General features: G+C 39.6%; 3 protein-coding genes across 3 annotated transcripts in view; all 3 read left to right on the top strand.

The window, feature by feature from the left end:
• The window catches only part of LOC134756073 (probable peroxisomal acyl-coenzyme A oxidase 1), a 119100-nt gene that overhangs the window by 47748 nt on the left and 50766 nt on the right, over positions 1 to 20586 (top strand). The window lies entirely within an intron of this gene.
• Positions 380 to 7948, top strand: LOC134756084 (large ribosomal subunit protein eL19). Its single transcript, XM_063692893.1, has 5 exons — positions 380 to 510; positions 708 to 814; positions 3393 to 3556; positions 6728 to 6918; positions 7780 to 7948. The coding sequence occupies exons 1-5, from the start codon at positions 506 to 508 to the stop codon at positions 7913 to 7915; spliced, it is 603 nt and encodes a 200-aa protein (XP_063548963.1). The 5' UTR covers positions 380 to 505; the 3' UTR covers positions 7916 to 7948.
• LOC134756074 (probable peroxisomal acyl-coenzyme A oxidase 1) lies at positions 8903 to 19836 on the top strand. Its single transcript, XM_063692880.1, has 14 exons — positions 8903 to 9064; positions 10092 to 10251; positions 11077 to 11245; positions 13411 to 13534; positions 13896 to 14023; positions 14405 to 14521; positions 14898 to 15061; positions 15325 to 15487; positions 15962 to 16152; positions 17044 to 17187; positions 17628 to 17733; positions 18230 to 18382; positions 18912 to 19028; positions 19688 to 19836. The coding sequence occupies exons 1-14, from the start codon at positions 8947 to 8949 to the stop codon at positions 19829 to 19831; spliced, it is 1998 nt and encodes a 665-aa protein (XP_063548950.1). The 5' UTR covers positions 8903 to 8946; the 3' UTR covers positions 19832 to 19836.

The raw sequence follows: 20586 nt of genomic DNA, 5'->3' as shown, positions 1-20586 counted from the left end.
CCATATGCAACCGTAAAGGGTTAAGGGATGTATATGAGAAGTATTATGAGAATATTTTACGATTCGATTTCCGGTTCGATTACAAACAAAATTAATGACGTAATCAGTTTTCTCAAAATGTTTAAGAAATTCACTAGAAGCACCGGAAAGTAAGTATTGCAGGCCAAAATTTACCCCATGCTAAGGTATTGTGTTGTACAGCTGCATCATCCATCATCCTCTTTTGTCTGACAAACTGTCATATTAAGGAAAGAGATGCAATACAAATGTTTGGGCAAATAGGGCCTTGTGTGTGTATAAATGATATGAAATTTAATATTTCAGTCCATTACTAGGCCTAGTGTTATTAATCATCAACAAGGGATATTTTTATTTTATATTAAAACAAATAATGTTTTAGAATCGATTACAAAAATCGGAATGATTTATCGATAGTACAGCAAATCACTAGTGGACGTGCACGCCATATTTCTTTCTTGTATGCGTTGGATCTCACTCCGTCAAGATGAGGTTAGTTCCGAAGAAAAAATAGGAAAACCATTGAAATATGGAAAAATTAAGAATACCAATGGATTATTTAAGTAGTTTAGCATCAGAATAATGTGTTTTCGTGTTGTAGGGGAATGTCTAGACCGTGTTTGAACTTGGTCGTTATCGGCCTACCTGGGTGTGCCATGTGGTCTCACATGAATTTTTATTATTTTCAGTTCCTTAAAGCTGCAGAAGAGGCTTGCAGCCTCTGTTATGAGATGTGGTAAAAAAAAGGTGTGGTTAGATCCCAACGAGATCAATGAAATCGCCAACACCAACTCCAGTAAGTATGCCTTGTCAAAATCATTTTCGAATGTGCACGCTTTTTCGTAATAATCTATGTATAGTAAAATATTGATGTTTAAAAATACAATCCTTTGTCCCACAAGCTAAGTTTTGGTAAACAATAGTGAAAAATATGACGAAAAAGTATGTTTACCCACAAATGTTTCATACAATATTTTAGGTTAAGGTACACTAAACATACCCTTAGTATTCCCTATTTCTTAGTAAAACTATACATATACAGAAGTATCTAATGTATAATTGAATAGTTCTAATGCTTTATTAACACGGTTTTAGGCAAAATCACTCCACGACCCTAGCTGTATATAGTTACATACAAAATGTACTTAACATTTTAAACAACAAAAAATATGCTGTGGGCTTATTACTAGATTTAACAAAAGCATATGAAAAAGTTTCACATAAAATATTGTTGGATAAACTGTACGGGTGCGGGATACGCGGTATCGCGCATAAATGGTTCTCCTCATACCTAAGTAACCGCACACAATTCGTGGAGATCGAACACACAAATGCAGACACCGGCGAAGTCGTCTCCGTGGCATCAGGCATCTGTGACATACGGTCCTCAATTCCCCAAGGAAGTGTCCTAGGGTGTGTGCTGTTTTTATTATACGTCAACGACCTGCCAAACAAAATCTCGATATTAATCTAATTTCAGACGATAAAAAAATAGAAGAAGTTACCGCATTTACCTTGTTAGGACTGACAATCGATTCAAACGTTGATTGGAAGGTACACATTCAAAACACAAAATCAAAGTGTACTAAAAGTAAACACCAACTATGAGGCTACCCTCGCGGCTTATTTTGCTTACGCCTATGCATGGTTACGATACGGGGTGATTCTATGGGGCCATAGTACCGACGCCCACAACCTGTTCATAATGCAGAAAAAGTGTCTGCGCATTCTTGCAAACGCCCGCCCTCGAGAAAGCTGTAGACCTCTTTTTATTAAAAAAAAATTACTTACATTAACGTCCATATATATCTTGGGAGGTAGCAATATTCGTTAGAGGCCATACACATTTTTTCAGACAAATAAAGGACGCTCCAAACTGCACTATTAAAACGCGCCATGAAAACAGACTAGCACTGCCAAAATCACACTTACAAATGCATAGAAATAGTCTACATTCCCGATTTATAGATATTTTCAACAAAATTCCCGGAAGATTTAAGTCCGAAATAAATCCCACCGCCTTTATAAATAACCTTAAAAAACTGCTAATTGAAAAATGCTATTATACTGTTAACGAATTCCTAAACGACGCCAATGTATGACTTATTTAAAGTACTTAATTTGATTGCCTAACTTTGACTCAAATAATGACGAATCAGAATTTATTTATTTAGCAAAAATATTGACATTAAATCATTAGAATAAATTTTAGGTTAATCATGTATGTAAGTAAATTATGTGACGTATTATGAATATTAAGATTTGATTATTCTTACTGTAAATTATGTGTTAGATATAAGTAGTCAATTGCTTCACCCTATCCGGGTTCATGTACCATAGTAATAAGTCCTAGACATAATTCATTGTACATGACTGCAATAAACGAATACGAATACAGTAGTATCAAAATTACAGACGTCAGAAACGCTATTTAATAAGCAGTTGAAGGATTTTTTAATTAACAAGTGCTATTATAAGCTAAATGATTTTTCGATGACAATATGGACATATAATATGACTCAATTTTTAATGTTTAAATTTTAAATTTTAATTTTTGATGTTTTAATGTTTAATTTTAATTTTTGTTTTTAATTTTTAATTTAAGTTTTATTAACATAATTTATTGATAATTGACATTAACCGTAATAATTTTTTCAGCATGAATATTTAATTTTAATTAATTAAGATATTGATAATCATTGTACATACATACAATCTCTAGATTTAAGTATATGCCGTGCCCTACCAGGGCCCATGTGAGACCAATTATTATGTAACACCTGTGTACCTACCATGGATGCAATAAATATATGAGTATGAGTTTACCTTTTGTACAATTTACCTTTTCTAGGCATCTGTATACTTTATTGTAGTTGCTAATGCAAGTTTTGAAATAGGTAGTCAGGGTTAAATTTTCTTTTAGCGATTTTCAGCTACATATTTGTTCATTAATTCATGCTCATCAAAATGTAGCAAGAAAATCTGTTGCTTTGATTTCCCTGCTACATTTTGATCTGGTTTGATGGATTTCTAAGTTTTGAGTGCCCCTAAGACAGCTGCCTTAAACACCTGCTTAACCTTTTCGCCACCACGACAATGAAGTAATAAAGTATCATCAACGCCAAACCACCATACATGTAAACAACCCATGTAACATAATATCAAGTTGTGGTGTGTGGGGTAGGAAATGTACTGAACAATTTTTTTATGAAGCAGAAACGTCTGCGAATGTTACTCCAAATGGTCGCAGGTTCGAATCCTGCCGGAGGTGCAAATTTTTGACTATGTCAAGTCAATAGTGGTGAAAAGGTTATTTTGTCTGTTCTCTAACCTGGCACTGGTCACAAAGCTTAAAATATGAACCTATCTTCCAGGACAGAACATCCGTAAGATGATCAAGGATGGTCTGGTCATCAAGAAGCCCGTAGCCGTGCACTCGCGTGCGCGCGTCCGCAAGAACACAGAGGCCCGCAGAAAGGGCCGTCACTGTGGCTTCGGTAAGAGGAGAGGTACAGCCAACGCTAGGATGCCACAAAAGGTGAGTGTTTATAACAAATGTTCTCTTTTTCCTTTGCATAATTTTCCTTGTCATTTTCTGCACATTGTTTTCCGAGACTTGAGTAGTATTATTTTGGTACAAATTTAAATAATTGGACATGTTTATCAAAACAAGAAGCTTTCCAGCTTTTGCTTTTGACTACCATAAAGTAAAACTATGGTCAACGAGTTCAATACATGTAATTAAGTATCAATACCAATGTAATGTAATGTAATGTAATGTGTGTAATGTAATGTATAAGCTATAACTATCTTATTTATGGACCATATGTTGTCTCTCAAATAAAGAAATTTAATTTAATTTTAATGTTCTTTTTTTAGGGTTCCGTACCCAAAGGGTAAAAACGGGACCCTATTACTAAGACTCCCCTGTCCGTCTGTCTGTCACCAGGCTGTATCTCATCAACCGTGATAGGTAAACAGTTGAAATTTTCACAGATGATGTATTTCTGTTGCGTCTATAACAACAAATACTAAAAAGTACGGAACTTTTTTAGGGTTCCGTACCCAAAGGGTAAAAACGGGACCCTATTACTAAGACTCCCCTGTCCGTCTGTCTGTCACCAGGCTGTATCTCATCAACCGTGATAGGTAAACAGTTGAAATTTTCACAGATGATGTATTTCTGTTGCGTCTATAACAACAAATACTAAAAAGTACGGAACCCTTGGTGGGCGAGTCGGACTCGCACTTGGCCGGTTTTTTATTTTATTTATAAAAATATTTTGCCTCAGAGCCCTTTTATTAGGACATTTAAATAAGCTAAATGAAAATATTTGGGTGGTTTTATGGTTCTGCAAAAAACTTTTTTTTATTTTATGTATTTATTCAGATTCAGATTATTATTTATTTGCGTTAAGTACATGTACATGCATTATGCCTAGGACTATGTCTCTCAGTTTCACCTTTCCTGTCTTTCTCTGGGGCTTCATATCATACCGAATTTCAACTGAATTATTTGACGTAGTACCTAGTAATTATTTCACAGTGGTAACAGTCTGTACTAAGTACCTGTCCTAAGTACTATCATTTTGCAGGATAACATTTAATCATAGGAAGACTACCAATGCTCAGTTCCATTTCTGATGCTGTTGTTTTTATTTTGTCTAATCTATTTAAAGAGAGCCATAATTAGAATGTTGAATGAAACATGATTTTCAGCCATTATGAAACTGGACTTTTTTATATTCTTTACTTAATAACTCTCAAAAACTAAGAAGAGATAATACCTACCTAGTCGGCTCATAAGTTCTGTCATATACATAGTATCAAATAAAATCAAAAGTTTAAGTTTATTCCGTATAATTTGTACAGCGTTTGAAAGCTTATAAACTAGAGAATCTAAATGTATAACATTTATTCAAAATGACCGCCATAATTATCTACACAGGCTTGAAGTCTTCGTGGCCAGTCGTCAATGGATTCACGCACCACTTTCATGTCGATATTGGCCACTGCCGTAGCAAGAGATTTTTTCAGCGAGTCTAGATTTGCATGAGGTTTTGAGCACACCTTTTCCTCTAAATACTGCCATATTTTATAGTCTAAAGGATTAAGATCTGGGCTAGAGGAGGGCCAATCTTCATGCCGTATAAAGTCGATTTTATTGGAGGCGAGCCAGGCTTGTGTAGACTTTGCCTTATGGGCTGGAGCAGAGTCCTGCTGGAAAACCCAATGCTGGTTTAGAAACATCGTATGGGATAGTGGTTTCACAATATTAGTCAACACCGTGTCTTGGTACACTTTGGCACTAGTTTTTACTCCTTTCTCACAAAAATGCATACTAGTGACGCCCGCATAAGAAACTCCCAGCCAAACCATCACAGATGAAGGGTGATGACCTCTTTGAATACGGGGAATGCTATTAGACGCTTCTTTACTATTGCGAGCGTACACTCTATCATTTTGTTTATTACAGTTTTCTTCTATGTCAAAAATTTTCTCGTCCGAAAACAGTATACAACGGTGCTTATTTATAGCGTACTTCTTCAATAAAGCTTTAGATCTTTTAAGCCTTAAAGCTTTAAGCCGACCATTGAGAAGATGGCCAGTTTTTCGTTTATAAGCACGAAGTCTCAGGTCTTGATTAAGCACTTTTCACCGTGTTTTTGCTCAAACCCATCTGGAGGGCCATAACTTTTTGTTTCCTAGCGGGATTTCTGGCAATGCGTGCCCTAATTGCTTGTACAACCGCTGGAGTCCTAGCTGTACGCGGACGACCGCTTCTTTTCTTGTCATTTAAACTAGAGACCTCACTGTATCTTTCTATGGTACGATACACAAATCTTAGAGAGAATTTTAAATTTTCAAGTAGCTTAAAAATTTTAGTCGGCGAGTGACCACAACGATATAGTGCAATTATTGCGGTACGGCTATCTTTAAGCGTCCACTCCATGTTGAAGAAAACAGAAAATTGCAAAATTATACTACTCAAATATTTAATAAAGATTCGAAATTCAAATGCTTCAACGGTTTTTGTTTTAGGAGTTCCAAATTTAAATTTTAAAGGCCAGTGACAGGACTTATGAGCCGACTATTTAGGTATATTAAATATTTGGGACTAGAAACTTGCACAATGCCATTTCTAAAGCGAGGTTTAGCAATAACTTGCATGCAATTGTCATTACATTGCGGTATCTGATAAACATTTTGAATGCAGTTTACCTTAGTAGTCAGCAATGTAATGTAAATAGCATGCAAGTTCTTGCTAGTCTAAACCTCGCTTAACAATAATGAAGAACAAAATTTATTATTGAGGTCTTGGGGTGATTATATGAATACTTTGAGATATTTACCATTTCCTCTCCAGCGACAGAAAACTACTGAGGAAACCTAACAAAACCCAACAAAGCGGTCACTTTTGTATAATGTCTGCCAGGTCCTGCTGGTTGCCACTGTTGCCATTTTCTAGAACTGGGCTCCTTTAGGATACTGAGAAAGTGCTAAAATAAAGATAATTTGTGCCAATTTTAACCAAAAGGGTACTTATTGTCGGTTGTCAATAAGGTGCTATTTCCATATAGCTTCAATTTAGAATCAACCTTATCGACAACCGACAATGTGGTACCTTTTGGTTGAAAACGTCACATTTATTATATGATCGCAAGAGTATGCAATATTAAACTACTCTAAAACTAATATTTCCTTCCAGGAACTCTGGGTCCAACGGCAGCGCGTGCTCCGTAAGCTGCTGCTCAAGTACAGAACCGCTAAGAAGATTGACAGACACCTGTACCACGCCCTGTACATGAAGGCGAAGGGTAATGTGTTCAAGAACAAGCGTGTGCTGATGGAGTACATCCACAGGAAGAAAGCTGAGAAGGCTAGGACCAAGATGCTTAGGTGAGACTCACTTTATTTGGGTTCATGGTTGATTCACTTCTTGTTGACATTTTGTTTTGTCCCAACAAAGAGAGGACAGTAACACAGTTTATTACAAATGGACCACACTGAAGCAATTCCGCTGGAGCATTGCTTACAAACATTACTCTTTTATTTACATAATTGTGACGTTTTCAACTAAAAGGTTCCACATTGTCGGTTGTCGATAAGGTTGATTTCAAATTGAAGCTTTATGGAAATAGCGTCTTATTGACAACCGACAATAAGTACCCTTTTGGTTGAAAACGGCACAATTTTTGAGAATGCTTTGAAACTGAGTAAATACAAAATACAAATGCATTTATTTCTGTCTGTCCGTCTGTCTGTCACCAGGCTGTATCTCATGAACCGTCATAGACAGTTGAAATTTTCACAGATGATGTATTTCTGTTGCCGCTATAACAACAAATACTAAAAACAGAATAAAATAAATATTTAAGTGTGGCTCCCATACAACAAATGTGATTTGTTTGCTGTTTTTTGCGTAATGGTACGGAACACTTCGTGCGCTGCGCGAGTCCGACTCGCATTTGGCCGGTTTTTTAAACGTCGGCGTCTAGTCAGCGCTATGGAAAACGGGGTCGCTGCGCAGTTGCCAATGTTGCGTCGAGTAGCAGACATAATGGCGCGTGAGTTTAGCATATTCACCCGATCTGGGGCCTATTGCATAATAACTTGTAACTAATAATATTAGCGGAAGTCTCTTTCTAATCAAAGCAATTGGAAAGAGATTTCCGCTAATACTATTAGTTACAAGTTATTATGCAATCGGCCCCTGGACGTAGTTTTACAAATAAGTAATGTGTATAATCTGTATTACAGTGACCAGGCGGAGGCGCGGCGCAACAAGGTGAAGGAGGCGCGCAAGCGGCGCGAGGAGCGCATCGCCGCCAAGAAGGAGGAGCTGCTGCAGACCTTCGCCAGGGAGGACGAGGCCGCCGTCACCGCCAAGAAGTGAACGGGTTAATTCATTAAAAAAAAAACAAACAAATTTTGTGTTTTATTGGCACTGTCCTTTCGCAACCGAAGCTCCGGCGATTTACCCCGCAGTCAGTATCATCTTTTCTCGTATTCGAAATGAAAAGTAGTGTTTAACTCGGGTGAAAGGCATCATTTCAGCCTCGGACCTCGGACTGACGCTCAATGGTCGAAGCCCCGCGGTGTGTGAGATACACGAGAACAGCGCTGCGGTACTTAACCTGCGGCCCGCCGGGTGGTCCTGGAATTGATACATATAACCTTGCCATTCGAACGTCACCTTTAAGCGAATTCATCTTGCGGCCCGGGGGCTACAAGGTAAAACCGTCTTTGTGGTCCTCATAAAAAAAGGTTGAATGTATACTCCACCACCAGTTGAGCAACCGTGGCGAAAGCCATACTGGCGGTCGCTGATTAGATCATGTTCTTCTAGGAATCTCGGGAGCTTTGTGTTAATACATCTTCATGCCCTTAGAGATACCTTAATTCGGTGGGTCTGATCTATCGCCATTTTAAGCACAGGGTGCACAAGGGCCGTCTTCCGTGAAGATGGAACATGGCATTTGTTGCTAGAAAGCGTGAAAAGACGCGCTAACACGGGACAACTCTGAAGCACTCGGCCCGCTCGCCTTATGAACGAAAACGAAAGCATAGCAACTCCTGCCGAAAACGAAAATCCCTTTGCGTGATAGAAATTTCTGGCATATAGTATTTGCACCGCGGGATGGTGGTGGCGCTAGAAAGTTGTCAGGCAAGTACATAACTACTCGTATAACGAAGTAGGTTAACCAAGAATGACCGGTTGCAGGTTCACCATTCATGAATGACCAGTCAGTGCAAATCATTATGATTTCGTTCAATCTACTTAAGTAGTGAGTAGTGACTGACTAGTTTGTCGTCACATTTCAGACAGAGCGCCCGCGTCGCGCTTCTTTTATAGGTACTTTAGTCAGGTCTTCAACTCTTTACGTATACTATAAGAATAAATAATTCATCACTAGTGTTCAAAACATGGGTGAAGTAAACAAGGACTTGCAAAGAGAAAGAGACAATTGTTCGTTCGATATAAAGGTTTTGACTACGTTTATAGATGGAACGCCGCAAAAGACATTGGAGCGTAAATATAGAGGTAAGAAATAAGTGGCTATAGAGAGACGAGAGTTGCGATGTGGTTGCGATACACCATATCCTCAAGTAGATATAATGGCGCTTTTAAAATTCTTTAGGTATTACCAGTAGATATTTATTAAGTATGAGGTAGGTATTCGATAAGAGTAGTTATTTGTTTTACAAGAGGGCAAAGTTGTTGCTTAACTCCTCGTGCTAATATTTAGAGATAGATAGAGAGATCTTTATTTGCGTCCAAGTAAACACAATTACATACCCGAGCAAGCCAAAGATTCCACAATTGAACCATAAGCGTAGCGAGAGTGAGTTTTGGCAGTCACCTGACGATTTGGTTGTAACTGAATAGTCAAACATCAACTTTAGACAACCAGAACTACCGCTTAATGTGCGGAGCCGTAGGTACAGCAATCTACTTCAGCTGTCAAATTCGAGGCACGAAGTTCTAAACTTTTTTCTAACGATATTTACTACCTAAGTATTACCTATATCTACGAAGTTTGGGGTTTATGCAAATAAAAACGGTTAGGTATGTTTAGGTACCTACAATATTAGCCGGTGACAGAAAGACAGCCGCTTTTACACGTGTAAGAGTAGGTAGATTAACTCAAAAACTATTAGTGACACATATGAAACTGTTGCTATGTTCTATTTAGTTACGAAGCTTGAATTTTACGGTATTTTTTTGCTTTTGCGTTTAAAAACCCACTATCTTAACTTATACTCTGGCGCATCCACTTTGTCAGAATTTAAAAAATGTTGGCGCGAAAAGTTGACTTCTCATACAAAATTTTAATCTCGCGCCTTTTCTACGTACGGCAGTGTGTGTGTTCGAGTACAATTACTATAGCCAAAAACCCCCTTATTTCATAAAATTTAGCAACTTCTTACAAACCTCTGTTAATTTTTTTCTCTTTCGAACAAACGGAAATTTCAAAATGACGGATAGGGACATGAATTATTTGTTAAATTTGACACACGTTTATGAATAACGCCATTAATAGGTATAGATGATTGTTATTTTATTTCAGAAAAGATAATGTTAAGCGAGCGAGAGCTGTCAGAAGGAGTAGCAGAGGAGTACCTCGGCCATAAGGAGAGATACGAGAACAGCATTAGGAAATCTGTAATACTTTTCAAGTTGGTTCGTCGGTTGCAGGAAGAAGGACGATCTAACATCACGAACTATCGGTAAGAGGAGTAGGAGAGGAGTAAGTATCTCAGGCATAAGGAGAAATATTAATTAATGAAAAATAATCAATAAGTCAGTAAGCTGTAGGTTCGTTGGCTTCAGGAAAGACGCTCTGTATGGCTGGTAGACAAAATCGATATACTCGTATCCCCTAGGCGCCATACTACTCGTGATTCACTGGAAATAAATGGAAAATGTACCTTAAAAGGTAAAAAAGTTGCACCATAGTTTAGTTCGCGTGTATCTAATCGTGAACCTGACCTCAACCTTTTAAATTAAAATCGAATCGGCGGATTATCACGTACGTAACTGGTCTTTCACTGCATACAATTGCATATATTTGCATGAGAAATTAGAAAGGGAACTTCGAAGTCATGCCACGCCTAAAAGCATTAATTTTGTGTTCCATGTGCTTCAGTACAATGAATTTTACTGATGTTGTATATATACCTACAGCTTAAAATGTTGTAGTGCTCTACTAAGAAAGGATTTTTGGAAATTCAACCCCTTGAAAGGTGAAAATGGGCTTTAAATTTTTAACGACTTCTATGCGGACAAACTGTAGAATAATCCCTGAAACTATTGTTAACATAGTAGGTTGAACCCTAAACTCGACAACGCGTCTAACATACATAACCTTTGACCCTCTTTTTGGATTTTTTTACAGTATTTAGCGCCGAGGTTTTGACTTTTCGATCTTCCGTGATTTATTGTGTCGATTTAAACTAAGGACGAAAATGCACCGATTTCTGACTAGAACTTTTATCGCTCTCAAAATCTACCACCAACTCAATGCTGCGATCAACACCAACGGTTTTTTTCAGAGACGTAATAAGCGGCCTCCTAGGCTCATCAAGTACGCGCGATGGCTCACCATTCGGCGTGCACTACATCATGTTCATGCCGGCCATCCTGAACCAGGGCACTGAGGAACAGCAGATGACGTGGCTGCCCAGAGCTTGGAACTGCAGCATTATTGGGAGCTATGCTCAGGTGGGTACATTATAAGTACATGATGGATAAATCACTACATCATGTTCATGCTATCCTCAATCAGGGTACGGAGTAGGTGGCTGTGCAGGGCTTGGAACTGTAGTATCTATTATTGGCCGCTCTGCCCTGCTTATCGTTTGTGCAGTACTTGCATGAAAAAAAAAACGTTTAAATAAAGAACTTGTTCAAAGAGAACAAAATAAACAATTGCATGACTTTTCAACTGCGATTACCATTAGCGCTGCCGTGCTAACATATGCAGTAGCATATGTTGTTAGCACGGCAGCGCTACGCTCGGGTGGGTACGCGATGGAGTGCACTACATCATGTTCATGCTATCCTCAACCGGAGCACAGAGAAGTAGCAGATGATGTGGCTGCCCAGGGCTTGGAACTGTAGTATCATCGGTAGTTACACGGTATAAAAGGGAATCTTCTTAGGTGGTTTGCCTCATACTTACAGAATCGCACCCAATTTGTTGTAGTGAATGGGTTCACATCGTCACCTACAGCCGTAACGTCTGGCGTGCCCCAGGGGTCAATTTTGGGGCCCCTGTTATTTGTTGTATTTATTAATGATATTTCATCCTGCTTCGAACATAGTCACATCTTGTTATATGCTGACGATCTCAAAATCTATAAAAGGGTGCAATGTCATGAAGACACCATCTTACTACAAGATGATTTAAATAAGCTTTATGACTATTGCAAAAGGAATAAATTATTTCTAGCTTTCAACAAATGTCAACATATGATATTCACAAAAAAGAAATACATAATACATAACTCATATCACATAAATGAACACCGCCTGGAAACTACTGAAAGTATACGTGATTTAGGTATGCACTTAGACTCTAAATTAACTCTTGATGTTCACGTAGACAGCGTTGTAAAAAAAGCGTACCAAATGCTCGGCTTCATAATACGTACATCTAAACCGTTCAAAAAGCAGGACACTCTCATTCTACTATATCAATCACTGGTAAGATCATATCTTGAGTATGCTTCAGTAGCGTGGAACCCATACTACCAAATTTACGTAGATAAAATAGAAATGGTGCAGAAGAAATTTCTTCGCTTTCTGAATTTTAAAATAAAGAGTCCGCGTTGTTCATACGCTGATCTTTTGACCAAGTTTAACATGCTGTCTCTGGAGAACCGACGAGCCGTTGCTGACGCAGTGATGCTGCGCAATATCTGCGTAGCCGATATAGACTGCCCGCAGCTTCTCGCGGCCCTACAGTTTCGCACTCCGCAGAAGTTGACCAGGTCCAAACACTTATTTAGTTTACCGCTTACGCGTTCTAACGCAGGCAAACGGGCTCCTTTACATAGAATTTGCGACCACCACAACCAGCTACTTTGTAATGTAGATTTATTCTCATGCTCCCGTGCCTCATTCAAGGCTGCTGTCACAAAATTATATAAAAAATAGATAAGTAGTTTTAGATCATAACATTCATAAATCATAAATATGAATTTAATGTAGTTGTTGTAGTTAAAATAGTTAAGTGTTGCATGTTGCTAGGTTTACATTCTAATACCACTTATGTTCTCGGTGAGATATGCTTAAGGAAACAACATAATCTATAATAGTTATGTATATTCTGTCTATATTGTTCTTCACTTGTATGCTTCTGTTTTATCTCCTTGTAATAAAATAAATAAAATAAAATAAGTTATGCTCAGGTAAAGGCCACGTTGACTTGACTCGTGATGGCCTCCTTAGGACACGTTCGGAGTGGAGTAATTTATGTTAAGCCCAGTGGTTGACTGGTAGAGAATGCCTCAAGGCATTAATCCCGCATTTTGTACTTTTTACTTGTTCTTGTGCAATAAAGAATAAAAAAAAATATTTATTGTCATTTGCCGATAGTCGATGCGCTCTTAATTACTTTATCAATTTAGTAGGTACCGATATATTAAGTTGTTGACATGTAATTTATCAAAATTTATTAATGCTATTAACCTCACTGTAGCAACAGGATCATAACAGGATACTTTTCTTGACAGTGAGATTTATAAATATTAGCTACCTACCTACTTAGTATTGAAGTCATACGAGTATTGTGAACTACCTCTGATGCTACACCCTTTCAGGGTCCATGTTTCTTACATACCTGGCATCAGGAATCCAATAACACATATGTATTAATGTTCTAGACGGAGTTGGGACACGGTACTTTCATCCGCGGGCTGGAGACGACCGCCACTTATGATCCTGACATGAAGGAGTTCGTGCTGCACAGCCCCACTCTTACTTCGTACAAATGGTGGCCTGGTGGATGTAAGTTCTGAATGTAATCCGACCAAACAAACAGTAGATATGATGATGTAGGTGCTAATATGGTAGAAAAGTACCTAAACATATCATATATTTCTAGTTCTCTTTCAGCTTAGCGGTAATCCCGGTTTCAACTTCAGCTACTGTTTCGGACTTCAAAGCTCGGGGACTGGCTTTCCAACTTCTCCTTCTCCACCTCATAAATAGTCTTCGGCAACCTATCAAGTCCAGGGTGGAGAGTCATAGACGTTTACTACCTGCTTAACTTATCAGTTTCAGAAAAACGTGGCCGTATGGCGAAGGCGGAAATATTGTAGCCAGTAAAATTAATAAAATACCTATGTATTCCTTATTGTTTTTCCAGTGGGCCAGACGGCCAACTACTGCATTGTGGTAGCCCAGCTGTACACAAAAGGCCAGTGCCACGGGATCCACTCGTTCATCGTCCAGGTCCGAGACGAGGACACGCACGTGCCACTACCTGGGATTAAGGTACTTAACTGTAAAACAACTGCGGAGTAATTAGGTATAATTAGCCAATATACTCTTGCATTTGATGAACCTTGGTCGCACTTGATAGAGATCTACCTAGTTCAAAGGTTGATAATGATATTTGGGAGATGGCGTTCTGTGTGCCGTATGTGCTAGATTACTTGTACTTGAGATATTTGCTTTAAAAAGTCAATGTTTTTACATAGAAGCTCGAAAGGGCTCTATCAGGAGCGATGGCAACTACTGAAATGTATCTATGAAAACATGTATACTTGTATAGCTTAACACGAGGGCGCGGGTATTGTTACAATAAAGTTCCTGATAATATATAAGAGTAAAGTAAGCAGGTGTAATAAAAGTAGGTAAATTTACCTTTTCCAGGTGGGAGATATCGGAGCCAAGTTGGGCCTCAACTCAGTTGACAACGGCTTTCTGGGCTTCGACCACTTGAGGATACCGAGGGATCACATGCTGATGAAGCATGCACAAGTTCTAGAGGTAATTTTCAATAAGATGATTTCTATAAATAGTAGGTAGTTAGACTTGTGTATAAGTCAAGTATATCATGGTTTACATATTTATGGGATTTGATAGCGTTCAGATCAGCACTAAAGTAGATAATACCACTCCATTAACATCTACAGGCGAGATAGATTATCCAAGTCAGATAATATTCAACGACAAAAATCCCTTGGGGTTTAGCAATGTAGGTACCTTTTATCGAAAGCGTTCAACTTTCACGAATACGAATAGGCCAGAACTCCAGTATGCCAAGTTTCTGGAGGATGAGTCTTTTTTGTAATAGACTTTATGTCTATCGTCACAGTTATATATTCTATCTTATTATATCTTATTCTTGATGTATTCCAACCAGGATGGCACATACGTCCGGAATGCAAGGAACACCAAGCTAAACTACGGCGCCATGGTGTTCGTGCGAGTGGTGATCGTTTACGACATGGTCAACTACCTGTCGAAGGCGGTCACCATTGCCACGCGGTACTCAGCGGTGCGCCGGCAGAGCCAGCTGAAAGAAGGGTGAGTCGACGTTACTAGCTAGCTAGTTAGCTAGTCCAATCATTATCAGTTATTCTAATTGTCCTCTCAGGATACCAATCGCAAACAGGATATAAATCGTCTATAATTCTATACCAAAACTTCTGAAGCGCAGCGTAGATAAGACAGTAAGTACCTACCAGCTGATCGAAGTCCATCGTGTAAAAGAGTTGTTTGGATTATGAATATTTAGCGGTTTACTACCAATGAAACAGTGTTCAAAAGAATTACAAAAATACTTTCAGAGAACCAGAGCAACAGATCCTCGACTACGTAACGCAACAGCACAAGATCTTCATCGGCATAGCGGCGTGCCATGCGCTAAGGCTCACCGCCAACATGCTGTGGGAGACGTTCCATGACGTCACTGAACAGCTGGTGGACGGAAATCTGGAGAGGCTGCCGGAGGTACTTATTACTTAAATACCAGCAGCAGTTTCCACTTTGCTTCTGCTTTGAACTTGCCACTGCCGGCATATTGCCAAGCCAATGCTCATTCCTCTGTTGCTGTCAGGACGTTGCAATGTCGTGATCCGAGAAGAACATACCGCTACGGATAAAAAGCAAACACTCACTACTCATGTCGGTACTCCTGACGTTGCCGGTCCTTTCAATCCTTCTTGAAAAACCACCTTTGACATCGGCAAGAGCATGAGGAGAAAGCTAGGTGCGTACGTGTTGTCCCTGCTCATAACAAATTGGAAGGGCGTATAAAAAATGAAAGAAGTTCCGTCTTAGTTCGGCAATGGGCACCTGTCTATGGGCTTCAAACTGGTGACCTGTGAGCCTCAAGTGACTTTTAAGCCCACTAGATTACATACTTACTAAATCATCTCTAGACAGTTGTACTAAAGTTATGCTAGAAATAATATATTGTTACAGTTACACGCCTTAGCTTGCTGCTTAAAAGCCGTCAGTACGGCCGACACCAGCATGTACGTGGAGCGCTGCCGGCTCGCTTGCGGCGGACACGGCTACATGCAGTCTTCCAACCTGCCCATGACGTACGGGTTGGTTACCGCAGCTTGCACTTACGAGGGGGAGAACACGGTGCTACTGCTGCAGACTGCTAGGTGAGGGTTCATCCATCCATCTCTTCACGTTTATATACAGTCCTTCAACCTGCTCATGACGTACGGATTGGTTACCGCGGTCTGCACTTACGAGGGGGAGAACACGGTGCTACTGCTGCAGACTCTTGGGCGAGGACCCACCCATCCGTATCCATCCATGGTCTTACTTTTAGTGCACTGGGTCGATCCGAAAATCCAAAGTAGGACATTAATCAGTAGAGTAGATCATCACGTCAGCTGTGAGCACTTCGCTTATATCCAGGAAAGGACTACAAACCAGTCATCTGAAAAAATGTGAAACATGTGACTACTCTGGCTATGTGCAAAGTAGAACTAAAAGTGGAATTTGTGGGCTCAAATTTTATGAGAATCCAATGTGTCCCATATCCGCTAGACGGGATTTACTTACTTGCCTTTGTTTTGCAACCTTGCCTAAAACCGTGAATAAATATGTGAAAATACTGCCACACAGTATTTGGTAAAATTAAAAACATGGCTTTTCTTTTTATTGTCTTTGAAATGAAGAAGGAGCAATATGTAACACATTGTACAGTCAGCAGCAGAATTTGCTAAACGGGCGAGATGTTCAAAATTACCTTGACACGCTCTTATTCTCTTAACAATAAAGTCGCGTCAAGATCATTTTGAACACCTCATCCGTTTAACAACTTCTTCTGCTAACTGTACCTAAATAACTACCTAAAGTTCAGGGGCGTAGCTAGAGGATATGGCGCCCGGGGCAGTCACCAAATTTGCGCCCCCTGACGACTGACAAAAGTTGCCCTGCTGCTGCTTTTTGCCCATTTTGGCGCCCCCCTTGGATGGCGCCCGGAGTACTTGCCTCCTCTGCCCCCCCTAGTTACGCTACTGCTAAAGTTATATCGATTTCAGGTATTTAGTAAAGACCTGGCAGACTGGCATGGATAACCTGACACCAACTCTAGCCTACTTCAAAACAGCCAGCTCTCCCGGCTTCTCACGGTGGGAAAACTCCGTCGATGGCATCGTTCGGGGGCTGCAGAAGGTCGCTATGGGGTCAGTAATAACCTTTAATTCAACTCTACTGGGGTGATTATTCAACCCTTGTTATTATCTACGAGGTGAATGTGTCATAGTGAAGAATTTTCACTATGCGATTAATCAAAAAATTAATAAATGGCGTTTTCTTTCATACTTTTTTCTCGATTTCGAGGATATTGTTTAGGTAAGGTCAGACTTCCAACCTGGAGGGGAAACTAGGCTTGATTGGGATTACTCCGCGGTTTCGTCAAGATGTTTTCTTTTTTAGAAGAGTAAATTGGTAATCTTCAAGAAATTTAGGCATTGGTTCTAACCCACTCTCTCCGGTTTGGAACCCCGTCACTTTGTTAACTGCTAAATCTACTAACTCTCATTATGATGTCTGAAATATTATTTAGCCAAAAAAAGATTTACTAAACAATCTTAACCAACATCTTATTTTGCCAACATTGCAGGAAAGTGGCAACATGCGTTAAGAACTTAAAGAAACGCGTTGACTCCGGGATGTCGCCTGAAGACGCTTGGAACTGCACCTCGGTCCAACTGGTCTCAGCGGCTGAAGTAAGCCATTATTAAAATAGCTTTATAATATCCAACTGAACCGTGCATTGAGACTGACCACGCCAAATTTTCAGTCCGTAGTGCCGTAGCGTCGTAGTTACTTGACGTATTAAGTTCCTAGTTCCTAATACGAAGTTTTTAAACATTGTCACTGCCAATTTAGTACCGTGTCATTTTTGTAAAACATGTAATCTGAATACCATATTCTGGCTCCTTTTTAGGGTTCCGTACCTATTTACCCAAAGGGTAAAAACGGGACCCTATTACTAAGACTCCGCTGTCCGTCTGTCTGTCTGTCACCAGGCTGTATCTCATGAACCGTGATAGCTAGACAGTTGAAATTTTCACAGATGATGTATTTCTGTTGCCGCTATAACAACAAATACTAAAAAGTACGGAACCCTCGGCCTTCAAGTTCGAGATGTTAATGTGTCATGCTGTTCTAATTCTCACTAAGCACGAGCTTGCTTTAGGAAAATTTCTAAATTATTTCCAGGCACACTGTCGAGTGATAATAACGTCCACATTCCACGACGAGATCAGGAAACTGGACGCGAGCGTGCCGGCTGAAGTGCGTCTAGTGTTACAGCAACTAGTTGAGCTGTACGCCCTCTACTGGGCGTTGGAGAAACTCAACGATCTGTTACTGGTAAGATGTCACTGCTCTATAACACAGACCACTATTTAATTTAGTCAATTAGGCACATGTATTTCATGTGGGTGTTGGAGGGGTGTTGGTGTTGCAATCCTGCCGTCATTATTAGTTGAATTTTAGTACTTGTGTGGTATGGTATACTCGCAGGTAGGATCAGTCAAGGTCTAAAATATTGACACGGACAAAGCACCAAAAATATGTATACACGACCTTATATAGCCTGATATGGACCCGTGGTGGAATGTTCGTGATCCCATGACGGCTTCAAACGGCACATTGCGGCGGTGCATTGCTTTAGTAGGTAGCCCCCCTTCCCCCTTTTTCTCAGTAGAAAGATCCAGGAGGTGAGAGTCCTATATACCCCCCAAAAATATAGGCCCACGATGCGACGATGCGTATCTGCATTCCCACACCGTTAAAAAAAGTGTAAAGATATGGTTGGATTCGTATCGTAGACATCTACTGTACACAGCTTAGGTACACAGAGAGCTTTGTGTCAATATAAATATGTATTGTGTTCCAGTACACGAGCATATCGTCACATGACGTGGACGAGCTGCAATATTGGTATGAGGAGCTCCTGGCCAAGATACGACCTAATGCCGTGGGGCTGGTCGATGCCTTCGACATCATAGATGGCGTGAGTAAAATTGCAAGCAAAGATATCCTGAATGGCTTTGAAAAAAGGATGATACCACTATGCCTTTATTTGTTTTTGCTCGGCTTGGCACAGCCGTGCATCTTGACTGGAATGCGCCTTTTCCGCAAGCCAGAAAAATGCACATTGATTCCTAGTCTGTTTTTTTTAGTTTCGGTTAAGAGTATCAAGTCGACACTCTCCCTCCATCTAGAGGGTTTAGTTTAGTGTCGTTGAGAACTCCAATTTACATGGGATTAGGCTGAATCGAAAATAAATCGAAACGATCCTTCAATCCCGACCTAGTTTTAAAAATGTGTGTGATTTATCGCACTTAAACTATCGTGAGACATATTTCAAAATATTTAGATCAATAATAGTGAGTAAAACCCGTACAGATCTAAACATTCTGATGTGTGTGATTTGTCCCCAATGACGAGATTCGAATGTTTGCTGAGGGAGTTAGATGGTAAAAGCTTTATGGATTTTAGATTTTGCGTGTCTGGAATATTAAGGTGCGTTCCGATGTGGAGCACGTGCCATAAAAGTGCTTGTTTACAAAAGGCGAAAGTGCACGTAAGTGCTTTTGCCAGATTTGGACGCACCTTCATATGTTTTTTCCAATAGATATATAGGAAATACAAGGATACGATTACTTGCAGATCCTCCAATCAACGCTGGGCGCGTACGACGGGCGCGTGTACGAGCGCCTCATGGAGGAGGCCCTCAAGAGCCCGCTCAACGCGGAACCCGTCAACGAGAGCTTCCACAAATACCTGAAGCCCTTCATGCAGGGGAAACTGTGATAAACTCTGAGACTGAACATATTCTAATATTTTATACATTTGTTAATTGTTTTGGAAATAAAGATGTTGAATAAGTTAAATAGTTGTCTTTAATGGCGCGATGCGAAATACTCTGTGTGTATGACAAAGTCCTGGGATTAAAGGTGCGCCACTTAGAGGACCCAATATATCGAGTACCCTGTCTGTCAGGCAAGATGTCGTTATATCATGCACCACTACGCTCATGGACAAATTTAGAGACTCAAGAGTCAAGGGCTAAACCTGCAACGCGCAAGTGGCCCTGGGTTACTTACCTAATTGGAAAATACAAGTGTTATAAATAACACTACGCCTAAAATATGTCTTATAAGAGTTATGTTAATAAAGGTAACAATTGAAAATAAACAAGGTAAATAAAAATCCCTGAAGACTGACCTTACGCACCCTAATCGAAACAATAGTCATGCATGTTAAATATGAACTTAATTCAAGTAAATTTACATTAGGATACATTCCGTCATTGACATTAGTAACGAAACTGGCTAATGAAAGTTGAACCTGTAGAAACGCGGCAATTTCAAAAATATCTATAGAAGGCACCTCTTTGCTTACAAGGATTGCATCATTTATATACTTTTTATAATTTTTATATTCTAGAAATCATTTAACGTATCAAAATTATGCAATCCTTGTAATCAAAGAGTGGCCTGCTACAGATTTTTTGAAATTGCCGGGTTTTAGCAGGTTCAACTTTCATTAGCCAGACTATTGATGTG

This window comes from Cydia strobilella, chromosome 3, assembly GCF_947568885.1.
Source record: "Cydia strobilella chromosome 3, ilCydStro3.1, whole genome shotgun sequence".
Lineage (NCBI taxonomy): Eukaryota > Metazoa > Arthropoda > Insecta > Lepidoptera > Tortricidae > Cydia > Cydia strobilella.
The sequence above is the reverse complement of the archived record's forward strand: the minus strand, read 5'-3'. Positions and strand labels throughout refer to the sequence as shown.